The sequence below is a fragment of the Lepisma saccharinum genome, chromosome 6 (assembly GCF_977018435.1).
Source record: "Lepisma saccharinum chromosome 6, izLepSacc3.1, whole genome shotgun sequence".
NCBI lineage: Eukaryota > Metazoa > Arthropoda > Insecta > Zygentoma > Lepismatidae > Lepisma > Lepisma saccharinum.
Window position 1 is genome coordinate 63085710 of NC_139234.1, and position 17474 is coordinate 63103183.

At 38.5% G+C, this 17474-nt stretch overlaps 1 protein-coding gene across 1 annotated transcript in view; it reads left to right on the forward strand.

Annotated features, from left to right (window-relative positions):
* The window catches only part of LOC145989091 (calcium-activated chloride channel regulator 3A-1-like), a 212362-nt gene that overhangs the window by 78843 nt on the left and 116045 nt on the right, over positions 1 to 17474 (forward strand). Inside the window, exons 3-5 of the mRNA XM_083124386.1 lie at positions 978 to 1122; positions 13479 to 13644; positions 16183 to 16282. Coding sequence (XP_082980512.1) covers positions 978 to 1122; positions 13479 to 13644; positions 16183 to 16282 — 411 coding nt within the window. The remainder of the gene's footprint in view (positions 1 to 977; positions 1123 to 13478; positions 13645 to 16182; positions 16283 to 17474) is intronic.

Genomic DNA, 17474 nt, shown 5'->3' on the forward strand with positions numbered 1-17474 from the left:
ATTATGTGTGAAATATATAATTTTTAGGTGGACATTCATTTTCCAGGGGGGGAACGTGGCCCCACCTTGTCTTAGTTGTAACTGTAACAGAGTTACATTTCTTGCCATAGAAGTAACGATATTAAAACAGCTACTTTTACGATTACTTTACGACATTTAAATTGTTATGTTCAAAATTCGAAACGGCTAAATTCCTAATCGTAACCAAGGGCGCACGCCAAATTTTTCTAAAGGGAGCAAAGTGAAATAAACTTTTACTATTATTATATTATTGCTATTATTATTACTGTTATTATTAGTGCTATTATTTTGTTGTTATTATTATTATTAGTTACTAATACTACTAGTTCAAATACTTCAAATTGAATTGAAAATACTTTGGCGTTGTATGCAAGTTCACATTCGAGTCTATTATTTAGATAGAAATTGGATTCACCTTTACATCTTTCAATAAACATCTTCACTTTGAAGATTACGCACACACAGGAGATCACTTTGTTGATAAACAATAGTATGTCTTTTTGTACTTTTTCACAATATACTGATATCAATCAGAGTCAGAGACCACTTAATTTACTGTCATTCATGGTACCTCTGATCCATGATTTTACGTACCGAAGGGTACTGTAAAATAATAATAATAATAGTTGCTGCAACTTACGGCCTGTAAGTCAAAGAAAACAATATTTTTGTTGTAAAATATCTCTACAATTTCACCATTCGAATTACATTAACTCTATCCGGAAATCTCAAGGTAGCAGGTGCCCCCTGCCCTCCCCCCTGCGGGCGCCTTTGATCGTGACGCTGTACTGCATTCTGATTTCAGACTTTGCATCACATTCACTATGATTAGGTTACACATATAGGTACAATTCTACTAACAGCAATTCAGTCAACTTTAGCACAGAATCTTAAATTTGTAGTTTCAGGAATACGTATATGACTTTTAACAATCTTCATATTCCTTGTTTTTCCAGGGTTCTGATTTGCGAGTGGGATCACCAACCAAAGCAAGTATTGAAAGGCCAGACACTGTGCAACCTGGAGGCTGTGGTGAGCCAGGACTTTACATGTTCTTTCCAGGAAGCTACATCTTGAATTTGCAAGATATGAAGAGATATGGTAAGCTGAGAATCTAATGATCCCTAGAATATGTAGTCAACATTATGATGTTCATTTGGATCCTTGTGGATTGGCTTCAATTTCTCGTGGGGGATTGATAACTTCTAGTTGTAGTCTGTTAGGTTCATTCGAGGTTTATTGTTAACTTCGAGAGAGGATGACCGTTTAACTTTAGACTTCAAAGAGGTTGATGACGATCATCTTTTCGTTCGTTATAAGTGGCAGGTGATCGCCATATACTTTTTACAACAAATGATATATTAATGAAGAAGTTCTCTCGGAATATCAACCAGGTGATTTCCGGATCGGCTTCCGAGAGCTAACGTCACTCTCATCTTCAGGTATTCAATCCCTGAAGATGAGAGTGACGTTAGCTCTCGAAAGCTCGGAAGCCTATCCGGAAATTACCTGGCTGATTGCCCGAGAGAACTTCTTCATCATTCGCCGCCAGGAAATTACTTCAAATGATATATTGTTAATCTTATAAGTCTCGAGGGGAAAGGGTTCGTCTTTTTAGACGTGAAACCGGGAGGTGATCGTCTATAATTTGTATGTTACTTGGTTACTCACACAAAAAAAAATGATTTGTTTGACTGAATTAAACACCTTTAGTTAATCTTTTTGGTGTCCTAAATTTTGTAATTTTGACTGAATTTGTTGGAAACTCTTCGAATTTGTTTCTGGTGAACAACAATTTTTTTCTTGCCCATTTTTCAACAAATATTTGGTTACAAGAAACTATTTTTTGGGTTATTCGAGACGAATTTTTTTTTCTATGTATTGTTAGTTTTAGGTGCAAGGCAATCACTCCCTTGGCCCCCCTGGAACAAGCAAAATTGCCTAGTTCTCCCTTTTATTTGCATCACTTTCCTTGCCTGTATCCTATCTCTTGGTTCGTTCGCCTCTCTCCTTGATATTTTTTTCTGTGCTTTTTTCCCGTTGACTCTTTCATTTTCTTCATTAATATTCTCTCTCTCTCTCTCTCTCTCTCTCTCTCTCTCTCTCTCTCTCTCTGTGCTAAGTTTTTATATTTCCCTTAGAGTATAGAAGGTATAGAGAGAGCGCGTGTGACGTCAGCTGAAGCCAAAATAGCTTGCGGCGGACGCCATGTTTGAATGTGCCACCCGGCTGTTGTGTCTATTTGTTAACATTCAACGAGAGGGAATTTCATCGGGAAAATTAAGGCTGCTTCTTATGTTTCTTTATGTTTAAATCGTCAGAAACAATAACACGAAGTTCTTAGTAACTAGTTTCGACGAAAAAACAAAGAGATCTAGACCTTTTATGTACTGGGGCGTGTTTATTTACCATATGTAATGCTACGTTAGTATGGGGGTTATTCATGAGTAAACAAAAAATAATCGATCAGACAATTCGATTATAGATGGCGGGGTAAGAACTTCCGGTTTGGGAAATTTTTCAATGTAATCACCGAGCTTATTTTCTTATAAAAGATCGGATACAAAATGGATCTGTTGAACCTCAGCGCAGATATTTCCGGAATTGGTTTTACAAGGAGTAACAACACGTGCTAACAGTTAATTAACACTTTATTAGTGTCCAACGCGACCGACCGCGACGCGATGTACTACAGTACAGCATTGTACAAGACAACCTTCTTGGAGAGCATTCTCCACAGACTACTCACTACAGAGCAAATACAAATTGATAAGTCAATTTGACCATGTTGGGAAAGTGTGTCTTTTGTACAACGTTCAACAGGATCACTTGAAATTTTTGAGTGATATAGAGAAACAAAGGTACCTAGAAAAGATTTGCAATTTCCCGGATCCTTTGGATGAAGATTTACTGAAAAATAGTAGTCTTTTGCAAGACAATGTTGATCTTCCACCAACAGTTTCATGTTAAGACTCCCGTAGGTTGAAATAAAGCTTACATAAATTATAAACATTGAAATACTTCAATTTTACAACAGTAAAATGTATAATTTTCGACATTGTGTAGTCAAACACAGCCCCTTTAATTTTATCATATGGCTTAGAGAGAATATAGTCAACACATGTGCATTAGACAATTATGATTCTCGAAACACGTAAAATGTTTCCATCTGAATTACTCCGGTGATGTAGTGTCAAATATAGAGCCTATTCCCCCCGCGTCTTTGTGTTTGTGTAATGTCCAGTCTTTTCGCTTTACTGCCTTAATTCACTGATTCGGATCTGTCTGAAAACTATGTATAGTAACCCGAGAAATAATATTTGTTCCCAACCTCGTGTCGTAACCAAAAGCCACAGAATGATTGTTGCCTTTTCTTAAGACACTGCCGTTACACCTTTGAACACAGTGACGGCGCCAGGGAAAAGTGACTGGGGGGGGGGGACAGAAGGGGGGCGACAAAATATTGTTGGGGACAGTCACATTCAAACGCCCGAAAACACACACACATATATATAATAATAATACTTATAATAATAATTGTTACTATTATTATTATATTCATGTACAGTGTTTTGTGTCTGTTCTTTATTTAGAGGGGACGTTTACTGCCTTAATTTACTTCTTGATTATTAGTTCTTCTCCATGTGATTCGTTTTGATAAAGGCATTCATCTTTTATTTTTATTCGTGGGAACTGCCTCAAGTTGTGTTGTTTCTAGTGGCCTATTTCAGTATTGGATATCCACTTATTGCAAAATAGTGTGTATAAGGTTGAATTTTAAAAATTAGAACAAAAATAGCATAATATTTTTCGAAGCAACTCGAGACGGTACAAAAATATATGGTTGCAAGGTACAAAATTTCCCGCCTTTTTTTCTGGCTGTTTCTGACGGGTACAAAATTTTTAAATTGTGGTACAAAATGGTACATAAATAGTACAATATTTTGATGTGGATAACTTAGCCGGAACCGATGATGAGGTTGAGACGTTACTCTGTAACCCCAAAATTGATTTTTGTTTTTCGACGGTAAATTGAGTGGTACAAAAATTATTTTTAGCATTTTTTAGTAGTACAAAAATAGTACAAAATTTGGCAAATGAGGTTTTGATGATACAAAAATATGAGGTTACAAAGTAACGGAGCGCTTCCTCCCTGCCTGAGAAGGCCCCGCCATAAGTGGGCTTTCTAACAACACTCGCGGTCGAGATTTCTGTGACGTCATCGCAGAAGCACTTGCCTTCCTTCGCCAGTCTTTTTACATGGAAGCGCATTGGAGGCACGAATACTTAATTGCAATATGCAGGGTTTAAAGTGAGCCGCAACGCTCCGGAACTCAGTTGCTGCTGCGACATAATACACGAAAGTCCACCTTTCGTTACACATTGTAAACAATAGGTAAAGAGCAATGAGAGCTAAATTTGTCTCTTGTCGGTGGGTGGTCCGAAATTTAGAAAAATATATACATTTCAGTCAATGCAATTCGTTTAAGTTTTAATTGAAAACCTAATTCCCTGAAGTGAAAGACGCGATAGATCTTGTGTTTATAGGATGCAATAATAATAATAATAATAATAATATAATCACTCAATTTTTCCTTTGCACGATCTATTATGAATGGCGAATTGTTTTATTTTACTTGGCGCTTTTTGCCACTTCTGGCTAATTGTGAAGGGGAGGAAAAATGGTGGACAATCACACAGAACACAAGCCTCATAGAGGAATATACTGACCATGGATTCAGACGCCCCTGAATAATGTAGTCCAGAGAGGTTGACATTTGAGTGTCTTGAGAAGGGGTCACTCCTTACAACCCGCACCATCATTTATGAACATACCACAATATTTAGAGTAGTTTTTATGATAAACATAACAAATAATAATAAAAACAAAGGAACTAAAGAGTACTTACGCGTACTGAAACCTTTCATCCCAGAAAAAAATCATTAATGATGATAATGATATAATAAATGAAATGACATTGTATTAATACGTTTATTATTATTATTATTATTATTAGTAGTAGTAGTAGTAGTAGTAGTAGAAGAAGAATAAGAAGTAGTTCCCATGAGCCGGCCTCCGTGGCGGAGTGGTTAGCACATCGCCCTATGACGCCAGGGGTCCCAGGTTCGAATTCCGTCGTGGGTGATTGTGAGAGTTTATTCATCAATTTCATCATATGATCACTCGTGCCCACATTCGACCACATTCGAAGTAAAATAAACCAAATCAAATCAAAGTACGTGTTCCCATGTCTATTCATTTGTGATTGGCGTTCCGGCTATTGAATGAATTAGTTTCGTATTGACAGTGCCTGGGGAAATTAGTACATGGTGATGATAATAATACGTTACATTTTTATCATCTTGGAACCATCAACATTTTCGTTAATCTCTCCGTCGCCTTGTAATCAAGGGGTCTCGTGTTTGATACCCGTAGATGCACATAGTGGTTCGGATCCCACTTTAAACTGTAGGCCCAGTCCCGATTAGCCTATCTGTGCATAAAGTGGACTTAAAACAACAAATCAACCAATCGATCTTTTCGTTAATCTATAAATTTCTCATCTTGCTATTTATTTATTTACTTTGACATTACTTTTTTTAGGTAGACCATCTCTCTCTGAAAAAAAGAACAGTAGTCTTAAGTAAGTAGAAGGAGGAATGTGTTTTGATAAATGCATATTCTTACACCATCTCTTTACTGTTCACATAGGTAAGGTAAATTTCCCATTACTCATTTCACCGTGCCATTAATCACACATCTTCGTTCTCGTCATTTTAGATGTGTGATCAGCATCACACTCCGGCCGACTTAGCCCACCCCAAGGATTGTCCCCAAGAACCCATGTATTTGAGGCTGGGTGAACCCCAGAGTCGATCTCGGGTCTCGTAGCAGTCAGACGCACTACCGACTAAATCACCGCGGCTCCCTGCCTCTATTCACATAATAATCCATAAGTACTGTATCTATTTATTTCTACTTAGTTATTTTATCGCTTTTCTGCCACTTTTTGCTAATCGCGACGATGAGACATAATTTGATGAAATTGAAGAACACGCACGCACGAAAGTCGACCACTTTATGCGCTCTTTGTCTTATAATATAGTATTATTAGCATATATTGTAATATCAAGACAATTTTGCTTTTCTTATTACATGTTATACAATTGATCAACGTCCGAGAACCCTTTTCCGAATATATTTCTAGATAAGTTCCTACGCCCATGCCATGCCCCAGAAATGAATCAAATATTTTGTTGTAACTGTTGAAAAATATGACACCTTCTCGTTGTTTTCAAATTACTTTGTCAAAGCAGAGGGAAAAGCTTGCTTTCGCGGTGACGTCACAATTTTAAGATCCCCGCCCCCCGCGGAAAAGGGGCTGTTATGGTCAGACCAAAATCTCTTGAAGCGGAGTAGGGGAAAGTCTTCACGGACCTTGATTCCACCATGCCCCACTCAGTCCACGTGGTAGCTAATGTGTTTTTTTTTCCTTTTTTTTAATACATTTTATCTTAATTGAAACTAAATATTGACATTACCAGCTATGTGCTGTGTGTTAAGTGAAGAACAAAACTGTTTCATCCATATAGTGTTCAATTTAAAAAATGTTTTAAACACTTTAAAAAAAACAGCCAGGAGTTTTAAACGTGGCCCACGGGTATGCATAACGATATGTTCTTTCGTTAATTCAACATACGTACATTTTCAGCCACTGAACAGATTTCTATGCACATTCAATAAACAAAATGACACGGATTGAATGAAAATACATAGTTACAAAAGACGCGAATAACCACAAACTATAAAACATCAAGTATGAAAATTTGTTTTAAACAAGTCTGAAAGAAACATGTTTAAAACACTTTGTTTTAAACGTTTTAAACAATTCTGAAAAAACAAAGCCGTTTTTTAAACGTTTAAAACAAGTCAATCCATATGAAGTCATACAACATGGTTGCTTGACCATTTTTAAAAAAGTTTACTTTTTATGTGGTGTGAGCCTCATATGTTGACAGTTCAGAACCACTGTTATTTTATTTTTACTATCACCGATTTGAAGATGACGGCCATTTTTTATCATGGCGCGCGTCATTTTCTCCATTCTTAAGCATCAGCGGCAACTTTTTTATCTCAGCTCTGGTAAGTCCTACGACAATGAGACAAAATCTGTGATGTTAAGCACATTGTAGGCTACAATTATATTTCTGTGTAATTTTCTAAATATTAATCCTTCATAATAAATCTTAAGGTGAAAATTGTGTATTTTAATCGCTCAAAATGACATTTTCGGACATTTTCTTGGAGGGGAAGGCAGTTTGTTTCACACTTGAATTTTTTGTGCAAGTACCTGTGTACCAATAGAGTATGTCAAAATTATTTGAAGCTTGAGACTTTAATATTTTTTTTGTCTACAGAGTCATAAACATGTAATTTTTGTTAAAAAATTCCAAGTTCAGGGTTAAATATCTCTGGTGGGCAATTGTTTAAAAATCTGAAATTTGTACACAATACAGTACTCCATGATAAGTAACTTCAGTAAAAATTTTGAGTTTGAGATTCAATTGGTTTAAGAGATACAAAACTCGTGAAAAATTCAATATTTTGCATTAAATATGGTATGCCTAATTTCATTTCTTATTAACATTTTGTGTTAAAATTCTGCAAACTGTAATTTGGAATGTCAATGAACAACATTACAATCCTGAAATGGATCTGCAATAAAGTATATATACGAGGGCGTGCTGAAAAGTAAAGCTTCCTATGTTTTTATTTTCTTTGTTACCTTGTAAACGCATTTTGGATTTTGAGTAACCATACATTGCACTTATAAGACTTTCCCGCTACTCAATTGAAGGTTTCAAACTTCTATCGCCAGGGGGTGCTGACCTATAGTGAGGAAAATGGCAGCAATGGTTTTTCATGCTCGTAAAGAAAACCCAAGCTGAACACGATTCCGATGACCTCCATCAATTGCAGTTCGCGGACATTCATTCCATTTTCTCACATAGCTGAGATTTCTTCAGCTGGGGTTTTCTTTAAGAGCATGATAAATTCAAGATCGCACAGTACTGATGTCTACGAATTCATCCCCATAAAATGCCCTCGGTCTCAGATGAATGTCAATTTGTAGCACATTTTCTGCGTTTAGAAACTCGATCACGGCACGCTACTTCAGGCGCTTCACCGACATTGCATGGTTACATGCTGCCATTTTCCTCGCTATAGTTCAGCACAACCTGCGCAGACCCGCGACTCCTGTGCACCGTACTCCCGCGAGGAGGGGAGGGGGAGAGTGGACCATGCTTCCCTATGGCCCGAGCTGAAGGGAAGAAGGGAAACAAACCTGCGCGGGAACTTTTCGGTTTTTTTTCCCTTCTGGTCGATCTATAACTGTGGCACATCCCAAGATGGCTGTTTTACCTCACCCCCTTCCCCTCACGGCTTCATTCCCCTCGCCCAGGAAACACGCTTGCGCTCTCTCTATTCCTTCTATACTCCAAGATATTTCTATTATTTCTTTCTCTTTTCTTTCTTTATTTCTCCTTTCCTTTCTCTTGTATCTTTCTCTCTCTCTCTCTCTCTCTCTCTCTCTCTCTCTCTCTCTCTCTCTCTCTCTCTCTTTTTGTCTTTGTTTCTTTCTTGCTTTTTATTTTTCATTTCTCTCTCTCTCTCTCTCTCCCCCCTGTGTGTGTGTGTGTGTTCAATTTCTAAATTTCTCTTCTTTCTCTCTTTATCTTTCTCACTCTTTCCTTGTAGCATGCTTCTTTTATCTTTCTTCCTTTCTCTCATCCGTGTCTTCTTTCCTCTCTCTTCTTTACAACAGGGTTAAGACGACGTTCCATTGGAAAATTCCTGCGGGCGCCCGTGTTTGGAGATAAAGTAAGTGAGGAAAGAATGAGGACCAGTGGCGCAGGAAAGGGGGGATACAGGGGTACATTGTATCCCCCAAAATTTTTGAAGGGGGTACTGTACCCCCTAAATCCGTAAATTAGTTGTACCCCCTGTACCCCCCTCTTAGATAATTTGACAGAGGCAAGGAACTACTGTTAAATGAACCTATTGTCAATTCGCTCAATAAAAAATATATATATATATATATATTGTTTATAAATTACATGCATTATCTCCCTTACCACAGAAATTCAAACCATTGTAAACTTTTTGCTACTAGTTAGTTCATTGACCTGTGTTCGAGGTTGGGTAACCTCTCTAAGGAGATGAAAATTGTTTAAAATGTGTAACAAAGTAAAGTTACCTGTCAGAAAATCACTGTCCAGGCGAATGCTTTTTGCCTAAGGGGGGTACTTTCTAAAGACGTGGTCGCGTCAATTCGAAGATAAGATACAAATCTTCATCAGAAGAGTATATGACTGACCTTTTCTTTTGAATTTTTGAAATGGAATTTTCTGAAAAGAAATACTTACACAAACGAGACGAGACACGGGAGACCGACTTGGAGGGAGGGGAGGGGTACAATGTACTCCTGTAACAGTAACCCTCTAGCGCTACAGCCCAATATTGGGCCCTGGCTTACCTACCGACTGCTGGCCTCCCTCCCACGCGGGCCACCAGGGGGGCGTGGAGATCTGCAGCCAGACTAGGGGGACGGGTGGTCGGCCCGACCCACCCCCAGCCGTTGTAGGACTTCGCGACCGGATTACGTTCTCACTCGGAGCTCCCCAATTTCCTCACGATGGTGGGTTGCCACTGGCCCTATACACAGGCCGAAAATTCCCGGAGACTGAACCCGGGATCGAACCCATGCCGTCCCGCAGCCGAATGTACTCCTGTACCTCACACATAATTTTCATAGCTTTGTAAGTGGGTGTTCGGATAACGATACTTAAACCTATATATTAGGTCAGGCAAAAGGTAAATGCAATCATTTATTTTTATTTTTCACAGCAACAATAGAAAACTTCCAGCATAGTTCCCCTGCACTTCAATACACTTGGTCCAATGTTCCACAAGCTTTCCGATGCCCTGAGAAAAAAAGGTTTTCGGTTGAGCAGCAAGCCACGTATGCACCGCTTCCTTCACCTGTTGATCTGTGTCGAATCGACGGCCTCCTAAAGCATCTTTAAGTGGACCGAACAGATGGTAATCCGACGGGGCGAGATCAGGACTGTATGCAGGATGCTCTAACACTTCGAAGCCCAGGTTCTGAAGAGTTTGAGCGGTGTTGTCAGCGGTATGGGGACGCGCGTTGTCATGCAACAAAAGAATGCCTTCCGACAATCGACCTCGTCGTTTGCTTCGAATTGCAGGCTTCAACTTGTTCGAAAGCATATCACTGTATCGTTGACTGTTTATTGTTGTCCCCTCTTCCACATAATGTTCCATAATTACCCCTTCTGAGTCCCAAAAAAGTGTGAGCATCACTTTTCCTGCAGAGTGTTGACGCTTTACTTTTTTTTTCACTGGAGATTCAGGGTGTTTCCATTCCATGCTCTTGCGTTTGCTCTCAGGTTCGAAGTGATGGATCCATGTTTCATCTCCAGTGATGATTCGTTTCAAAAAGGCTTCACCTTCGTTAGCATGTCTGTCCAATAATTGCTGACAGATTCTCACACGATTTCGCTTGTTCTCGGATATTCAGAACCAGCTCACGGACTTGCTCAATGTTGTCATCAGTAGTGGATGTGGCTGGACGACCTGCTCTTTCCTCGTCCTTCACACTTGTTCGACCGCTTTTGAACTTTTCAATCCACTGGTAAACACTTCGCAGCGGTAAAACATTGTCACCGTATTGTGCTGAAAGTCTTCTATGGATTTCAGCTCCTGGTACACCTTCAGACCACAAAAAACGGATTTCAGAACCCTGTTCTTCTGTGGTGCACACGGACAGTGGCGCAGCCATGTTTACTTGGCAACACTGCAGAGCGAACTGAAGTGATGACGTTGTAACCTGCCACAGGCGAAGACAACGATACTATCTATCGGCTTGCGAGCGCATAAAGCTGTACAGCCAACCTACGGAAGAAAAGAAAAACATTGCATTTACTTTTTGACTAACCTACTATATTAACAGATTTTTTGAAAATAGAGCTGGTACTGAGACAAGAAAAGTCTGTTTCCTCTTAATTTTCTAGGCGAGACTGAAATAAAATCTCTGCAAAATAAAAGTGAGACGATCATTGATGTTCGTGACGATCTCGTTCGAAATTGTGGTATCATATTTGAAGAAATTGCTCAAAATAAATAGCTATAAATTACTATTTGTCTTCTCCAGACATACCAAGCTTATATCTTATTGATTTTTTTCAAGTAAGTCGTATATTTTGTTTACTGTAATTGCAAAGTTAATCCATTAGAGACAATTGCGAGCCTTGTGCTGACCGGTTTCATTTTTTCAGGATAAAATTCCATATTTCGACGGTTCGCAGCGTCGAAACAAGATGTAAAGCAGGAAAATGTTATAAAGAAAAGTTTTTGCTTTAATGACATATTGTACGTTGTGAAAGTTTGTACGTGTTGCTTGTCCTAAATATTTCGTGAGTCAGGACGAGATATCTCGCTTTGTAATTAAGGGGTCCCACATGCACAGTGCTTTGGATTGCACTAGAAACTGAAGATCCATTCCCGATTAGCCTACCTGAACATGAAGTGAATCTAGAATAAGTTGTTGTAACTTTTGATTGGAAACCGAAAGAAAAATAAGCACAGACAAGAACGAGAAAGACCTCACTACACAGGAGACGAGACGAGGCTATGACAATTCTCGACTCGTCGCATCACGATATCATTCCTACGTGAAACTAAATGTTTCATATACATTATAACAGGGATCAATTTGTAATTTTATCAAAGGGGAGAGGACTTATTTTTACCTATATATTAGGTGTACTTAGAATTGGACATTAATTGCTTAAAATCTAAATTTGATATCGAATGTAACACAAACGTCATTTTAAGTTAAACTCTAAAGTCAAACTGTAAGAAAATCATATTAGTCAGATGAGTGCACGAGATAAATGAGACTCACTGCAGGTTTGCCAGTTGGCTTGTCACGGGCACTATGATACTTAGACTTGATCTAATTTCTTGCTAATTTTTCTTCATGAAATCAATGCACTGGGGGTTGAAAGGAAAAGTAGGTTTTATACTTCTAAGTGACATCTCTACTCAGTTAAGGTTAGGTTTGTGGCATTGAACCCGCTTTCACATTCGGCTGTAGCTATTGTAGATTTTGGATTGGATTCACAAGATCTTTGAGTGAGATGGAATTGTTTGATTGATTCATTTGGTTCATTTTACTTCGCATCTGCCACTTTTGGCTAATATCGAAGATGAGGAGGAGTAATGATATGATGACGGGACACTCAGAAACAACACCCATACCAGGCCGAGATTCGAACCCGGAACCTCTGGCGTCATACCGCGAAATGCTAGCCACTCCGCCAAGGCGGCCGGCGAGGTGGGAATGTGTTTTGGATTTTCTTTGTAGATGCGAAAAACCTTTAAATGTGACACGCACATGCTTTGCTTACATTAAAGTTCACCTTTTCACATAAACGAGGAAATGGCACGTCACCCTAAAACAGACGCATTTAATACCAACGAAAAGAAACTTTGGCCGGTTCTTCATATTATCCACCAAAGATTGAAAGAAAAAAACAACTTTCGAGCGTGTGGTTTTCCTTGCTTGCTCTGAGATCTGAAGCATTTCGGTTTTTTACATGAAATGAATGATACTGTAGTACTTTCAGTGCTTGAGAGCGTCATTAGGTACAGCTAATTATATTACAAATAAATGCATTGTCAAATGTTTTACAAATATTCCAAAGTTAGCCCTGTTACGAGTTCATCAGAAACCATCTAAATTCATTTTTTGTTTTGTTTTATAATACAACGTCCTTTAGATGTCTGAGAAAATACAGACTTCTAAAAAGCATTGGATGTGATACACATCAGCCAAAAAATTTTTAAATATCTTTTTATGTGTAGCTATGGGACTTTAAAATTAAAATGAACTGAACTGAATGGAACTCTATAAGTGTGATATATTCAATAATATGGTTTCTATATCCAGTGGGTGGAATATGATTATTCTTGGTTGGAATGGCTCAAGATAAAGGACGAGGGAATTCTCCTTAGCCCCTTTAATCTCACCGTGCATTAAAATGAATAGATGCATCTTTGTTCGAAATTTTCACATTTCGAACCCGTGATTTAACGTTCCGGTAAATTCAAAATGAGCCCAGAACAAAGTCTAGAGCTTTGTGTGTTTTGGAATTGTTATCTGCTCTTAAGAGCTTTTTTTAGAAAATAACCATAAATTCTAAGAAAAACAAAGAAATATTTTTTTATCCATCTATCTATCTATATATATATATATATATATATATATATATATATATATATATATATATATATGAGGCTGAATTTTGTACCCCCCAAATGAAAAATGTTCCTGCGCCAATAATTGTGAGTTATCGTGATTGCATTCCAGACCGTGTTTTCGTCGAACAATTGGTCAGATTCTGGTACGGAGTGTTTCCAGAAACGTGGTCGCCCAGTTCAACAGCGTCGCCAAAGTTCTTTTCGCTGAATAAGGACAACCGAACTGCCGTAGCTGCAACTGCATGCACGGACCCTGCAGTGACCGTGTGGCCAGAGTAAGTATATCTATTTACATTTAAAAAGACGAGGGTAGCTTTCAACAGAATATTATGCTGTGTGGAAACGATTTTCGCCTGCTTACATGTTCTAGTGATAATTGTTTTGATCACAGTAAGTTACCTTGTGGTTGTTCTCTCAACCATTTCAATATTCATCATCATCGTCGCGATTAGCCCAAATAGGGAGAAAAGTGACATTACATAACAAGAGGACAATACATAACGATCTTATTATTTACTCTAGGCAGGAAGTCCAGTTTCACAGTCAAATCTCCAGCGAATTATTCACATAAATCATCTTAAAATGTTTTGTAGAACCATAATTTCCGATCGTTTTTAAAAATTATTTACACCGCCCCTAGAAATATTCCTCTATTGAGAATTGTAATTGCAATCCAAGATCTCTCCGAAATCTGTAGTATTTGCCCATAGTTGTACTACATCCCTGGTAGCGTGGTGTTAAGTCATCGCCTTGTAATCAAGGGGTCCCGCGTTCCATACCCGGTAGAGGCACATGGTCATTCGGATCCCGCATTAAACTTAATTAGGTCAAGTCCGGATTAGCCTTCCTGTGCATGAAGTGGACTTAAAAAACAATCTCAAACAAACATTTGTCCATAATAGCGTCCACTTTATGCACAGAGAGGCTAATCGGGATAGGACCTAAGTTTAAAGTGGGATTGAAGTGGGATCCGAACCACTATTTGCCTCCAGCGGGTATCAAACCCGATACCTCTTGATTACAAGGAGGCGATGTTACCATATATGCGCATGGTGGCATATATGAGAGACTACTCTCGGAGAGTGATGAGGGGGGCGGGGATATCGGCCCCCAAATTCGTCCCTGGGTCACGGATACTTCCTTCCATTTCTATGCCGTTATCTCGTTGGACCTGGTCTGTTGTTAACTTAATGTTATATACATGCAACCCTTCTCTTCCAATGGAAGTGCTATAAATAAGCATAAAAGTCGCCCAGAATAAACGTGCCCAGGACTTGAACCCATGTTCAACGAGTATAAACCTTTAAAGGACAAACTCGCACAACCCATTGCCTCAGATCACGTACGTACATAAAAGATGCAATATTGGGCTGATTCACCAAACAGAAACACACACGCTTCAGACGCCTGGCATACCGTTCGTGGCAATTAACAAAAGCAATGCCTTATTTCTTTTCGCAATGCCCAAATGCATCTCAGCGCTCCTTCAGCTTCACGTATGTAAAGCGTGATTCACACGCTGAGTACAAATGAATCATTGTTTTTCGAAAAGTCTACACAAAAGATACCATAAAAGTTGCATTATTCTTTACAGAACAAGAATATGACTTCCCGTTTAAGATAAGATAAGCATCGGACAGAGAACTAACTGTTCCAGTTGGTGCCGAACCCTGTTGCCGAGTGGTTAGCACATCGCGTTGCGACGCCAAGGGTCCCAGTTTCGAATCCCGGTCGGGCTTGGTTGTTTGTGAATGTCCATTCATCAATTTCATCATTTCATCACTCATCCCCATCTTCGCAAATTAGCCAAGAGGCACAAAACGCGAAGTAAAATAAACTAAATCAATCAATCATGTTCCAGTTGGTATCTTGTAATTAGTCCCCTTTTTAAAGTATTCATCTTGGGCGTTTGGAAAGGGGGGGGGGCGTATTCTCCCATGTTATGAACTTTTTCATGTGTGTATATAGAAATTGCCGGGAAATTGGAAGTTGGACTTCTGTTTTTGTTTTACTTGCATGCTAAAGTTCAATTAATTACAATTTTAACAGAATATCCACATCAAAAAATAAGTTAAGCCCAATAACTGAGTGTAAAATGCAAAAGATGTCACGATGACTGCAATCTTTCTCCCACAAAGTAGTCTTGCCTATGTCCCTTTTGGCTGGTGTTACCACACATTGATAAAAATGTTTGTATGTAGAGCACTTAACGGTAATGGGACCATCTCTTCCATCATACCCAGTGCAACTTACAATTTCTACTAATATGAAATCAAAAAGCTCACTTCAGTGCTCTACACAACCTCACCACAGAATGTCCCAGACTCAGGTCTTGGCTTGTATGAACATATTTGTATTTTGTGAGTGTCCCCTTCATCAGCTGAATCTAATTTTTATTCATTCTTATTAAAATTAGTCTCAGACAGGAGAGTGATGTAAAAATAGAAAAAAATAATAATGCAAATTAATTCAAAATGAAATCGTTCAATTACCCTTTTCTATGTTGAAAATATCTTGTCCTTTTTGATAATACATTACATTAGAAAATAATCTTTTGTAGATTCGAACAACAAAATTTCCTTTGCTTTTTTAATTTATTTCAGGGTATGATTCAAAAGACTTTAAGTTAGATACCAAGGTTAAAGATGAAACATTAAAATTCATGGATAGAAATATAAGTTGTCAAGATAAATATATCATGTGTACGAAAATAAATATTGTGTTTTTAAGCATGGGTGGCTCTCGAATGCATGTAAATAATGTAATAAGATTTTAATTTGTTGTTGATACAATTTTTAATTTTTCATTGGCAGGTTTGCACAGGAATCGTGTAATTTTACTTCGACCGGGCTACCTGACAATATGTGCAGTATATTAGATCATCATGAGAAGGATTATTTCGATTCGCTTCCAGTAAGTGGTTTTACACATCCAGTAATTGGTGTTGAATTAAAAGCAACTACTGCTGTATCGTAATCAAATTGTTAATGCTGTGTCGCCTTTATGTAAGCAATTCCAGGTTCGATCCTGAGTGGGAGCCCAAAACTTTTGGTGTTGACCCAGTATTAAGATGACAAGTGGAAATCTACTTGAAAAGATGCAACGAGCTCTTATTTAGGAAGCCAGAAAATTGCACTGGATGTGAATCATCCAATGGAGAGCTGCTTGGGAGGCCTTGGCTGTCAAAGGGCTGTTGTACCATGGAGTTTTAGAATTTTTACTTTCACATACATACATACATATTGATGTAACACCACTTACAGTCCCCCACCAGGGATTCTTTTCCTGGAGGTGGTGGAATTGTAGAGGTAAATATTACATAGCTGCATTCTGGGGGTAGGATACGCAATAAAATAATTCATAATAACCATTTTTAACCTTAGTTTTAAAAGTTGTTCAAAGACAAAAAAAATAATCAGGGGTTATTTTAAAGGGGATTTGCATTTACCAGTTTGGTTTTTCCCAATGTTCTTTATGCTTTCATTTGAAAATTTTGATTTTCTCAAAATTTCGGGGAAGGGCTGTAGCCCTTTCAGCTGGAAACGCCAGCGTGTATGGGTAGGGTAACCAATGACTAAATCAAAATAAATTTCAATATTGAGTTTGGGAGTGGATTTCTTTGTTCAACTGAAACACATATTTTTCTAATTAATATTATGTGACGCTCAAAATGTCATTTGTCATTCAAGACCAATGTATACAGAAAACCCAACTCAGGAACGCAATACATCCACAAACTTTTCGGTCACTCTGCACGGCAAAAAACAACATTTGGATCAACTTCTTCCAGAGGGTCATCAACCTTACCTCGGAAACCGAAGACCTGCAAACTGAATTCAATCATATCATTTCCCTTGGCATCAGCAATGGGTACAGCCGACAGGAACTCCTCCACCTCCTGGACCTGGACGAAGACGAAAGAAAAATAGATCGGTCTCCCTCGACATCCTGGCCTAACCAAGAAAATTCAAAAAGTTCTAATCAGGCACAGTTTCAAGATAGCAGACCTTCCATAGCCTCCCACCTAACCCATTTCAAACGATATTACACCGACCCCAATGCAAGAAGTGGCGTCTACATGATCACCTGCACACGTGGAGGCAAC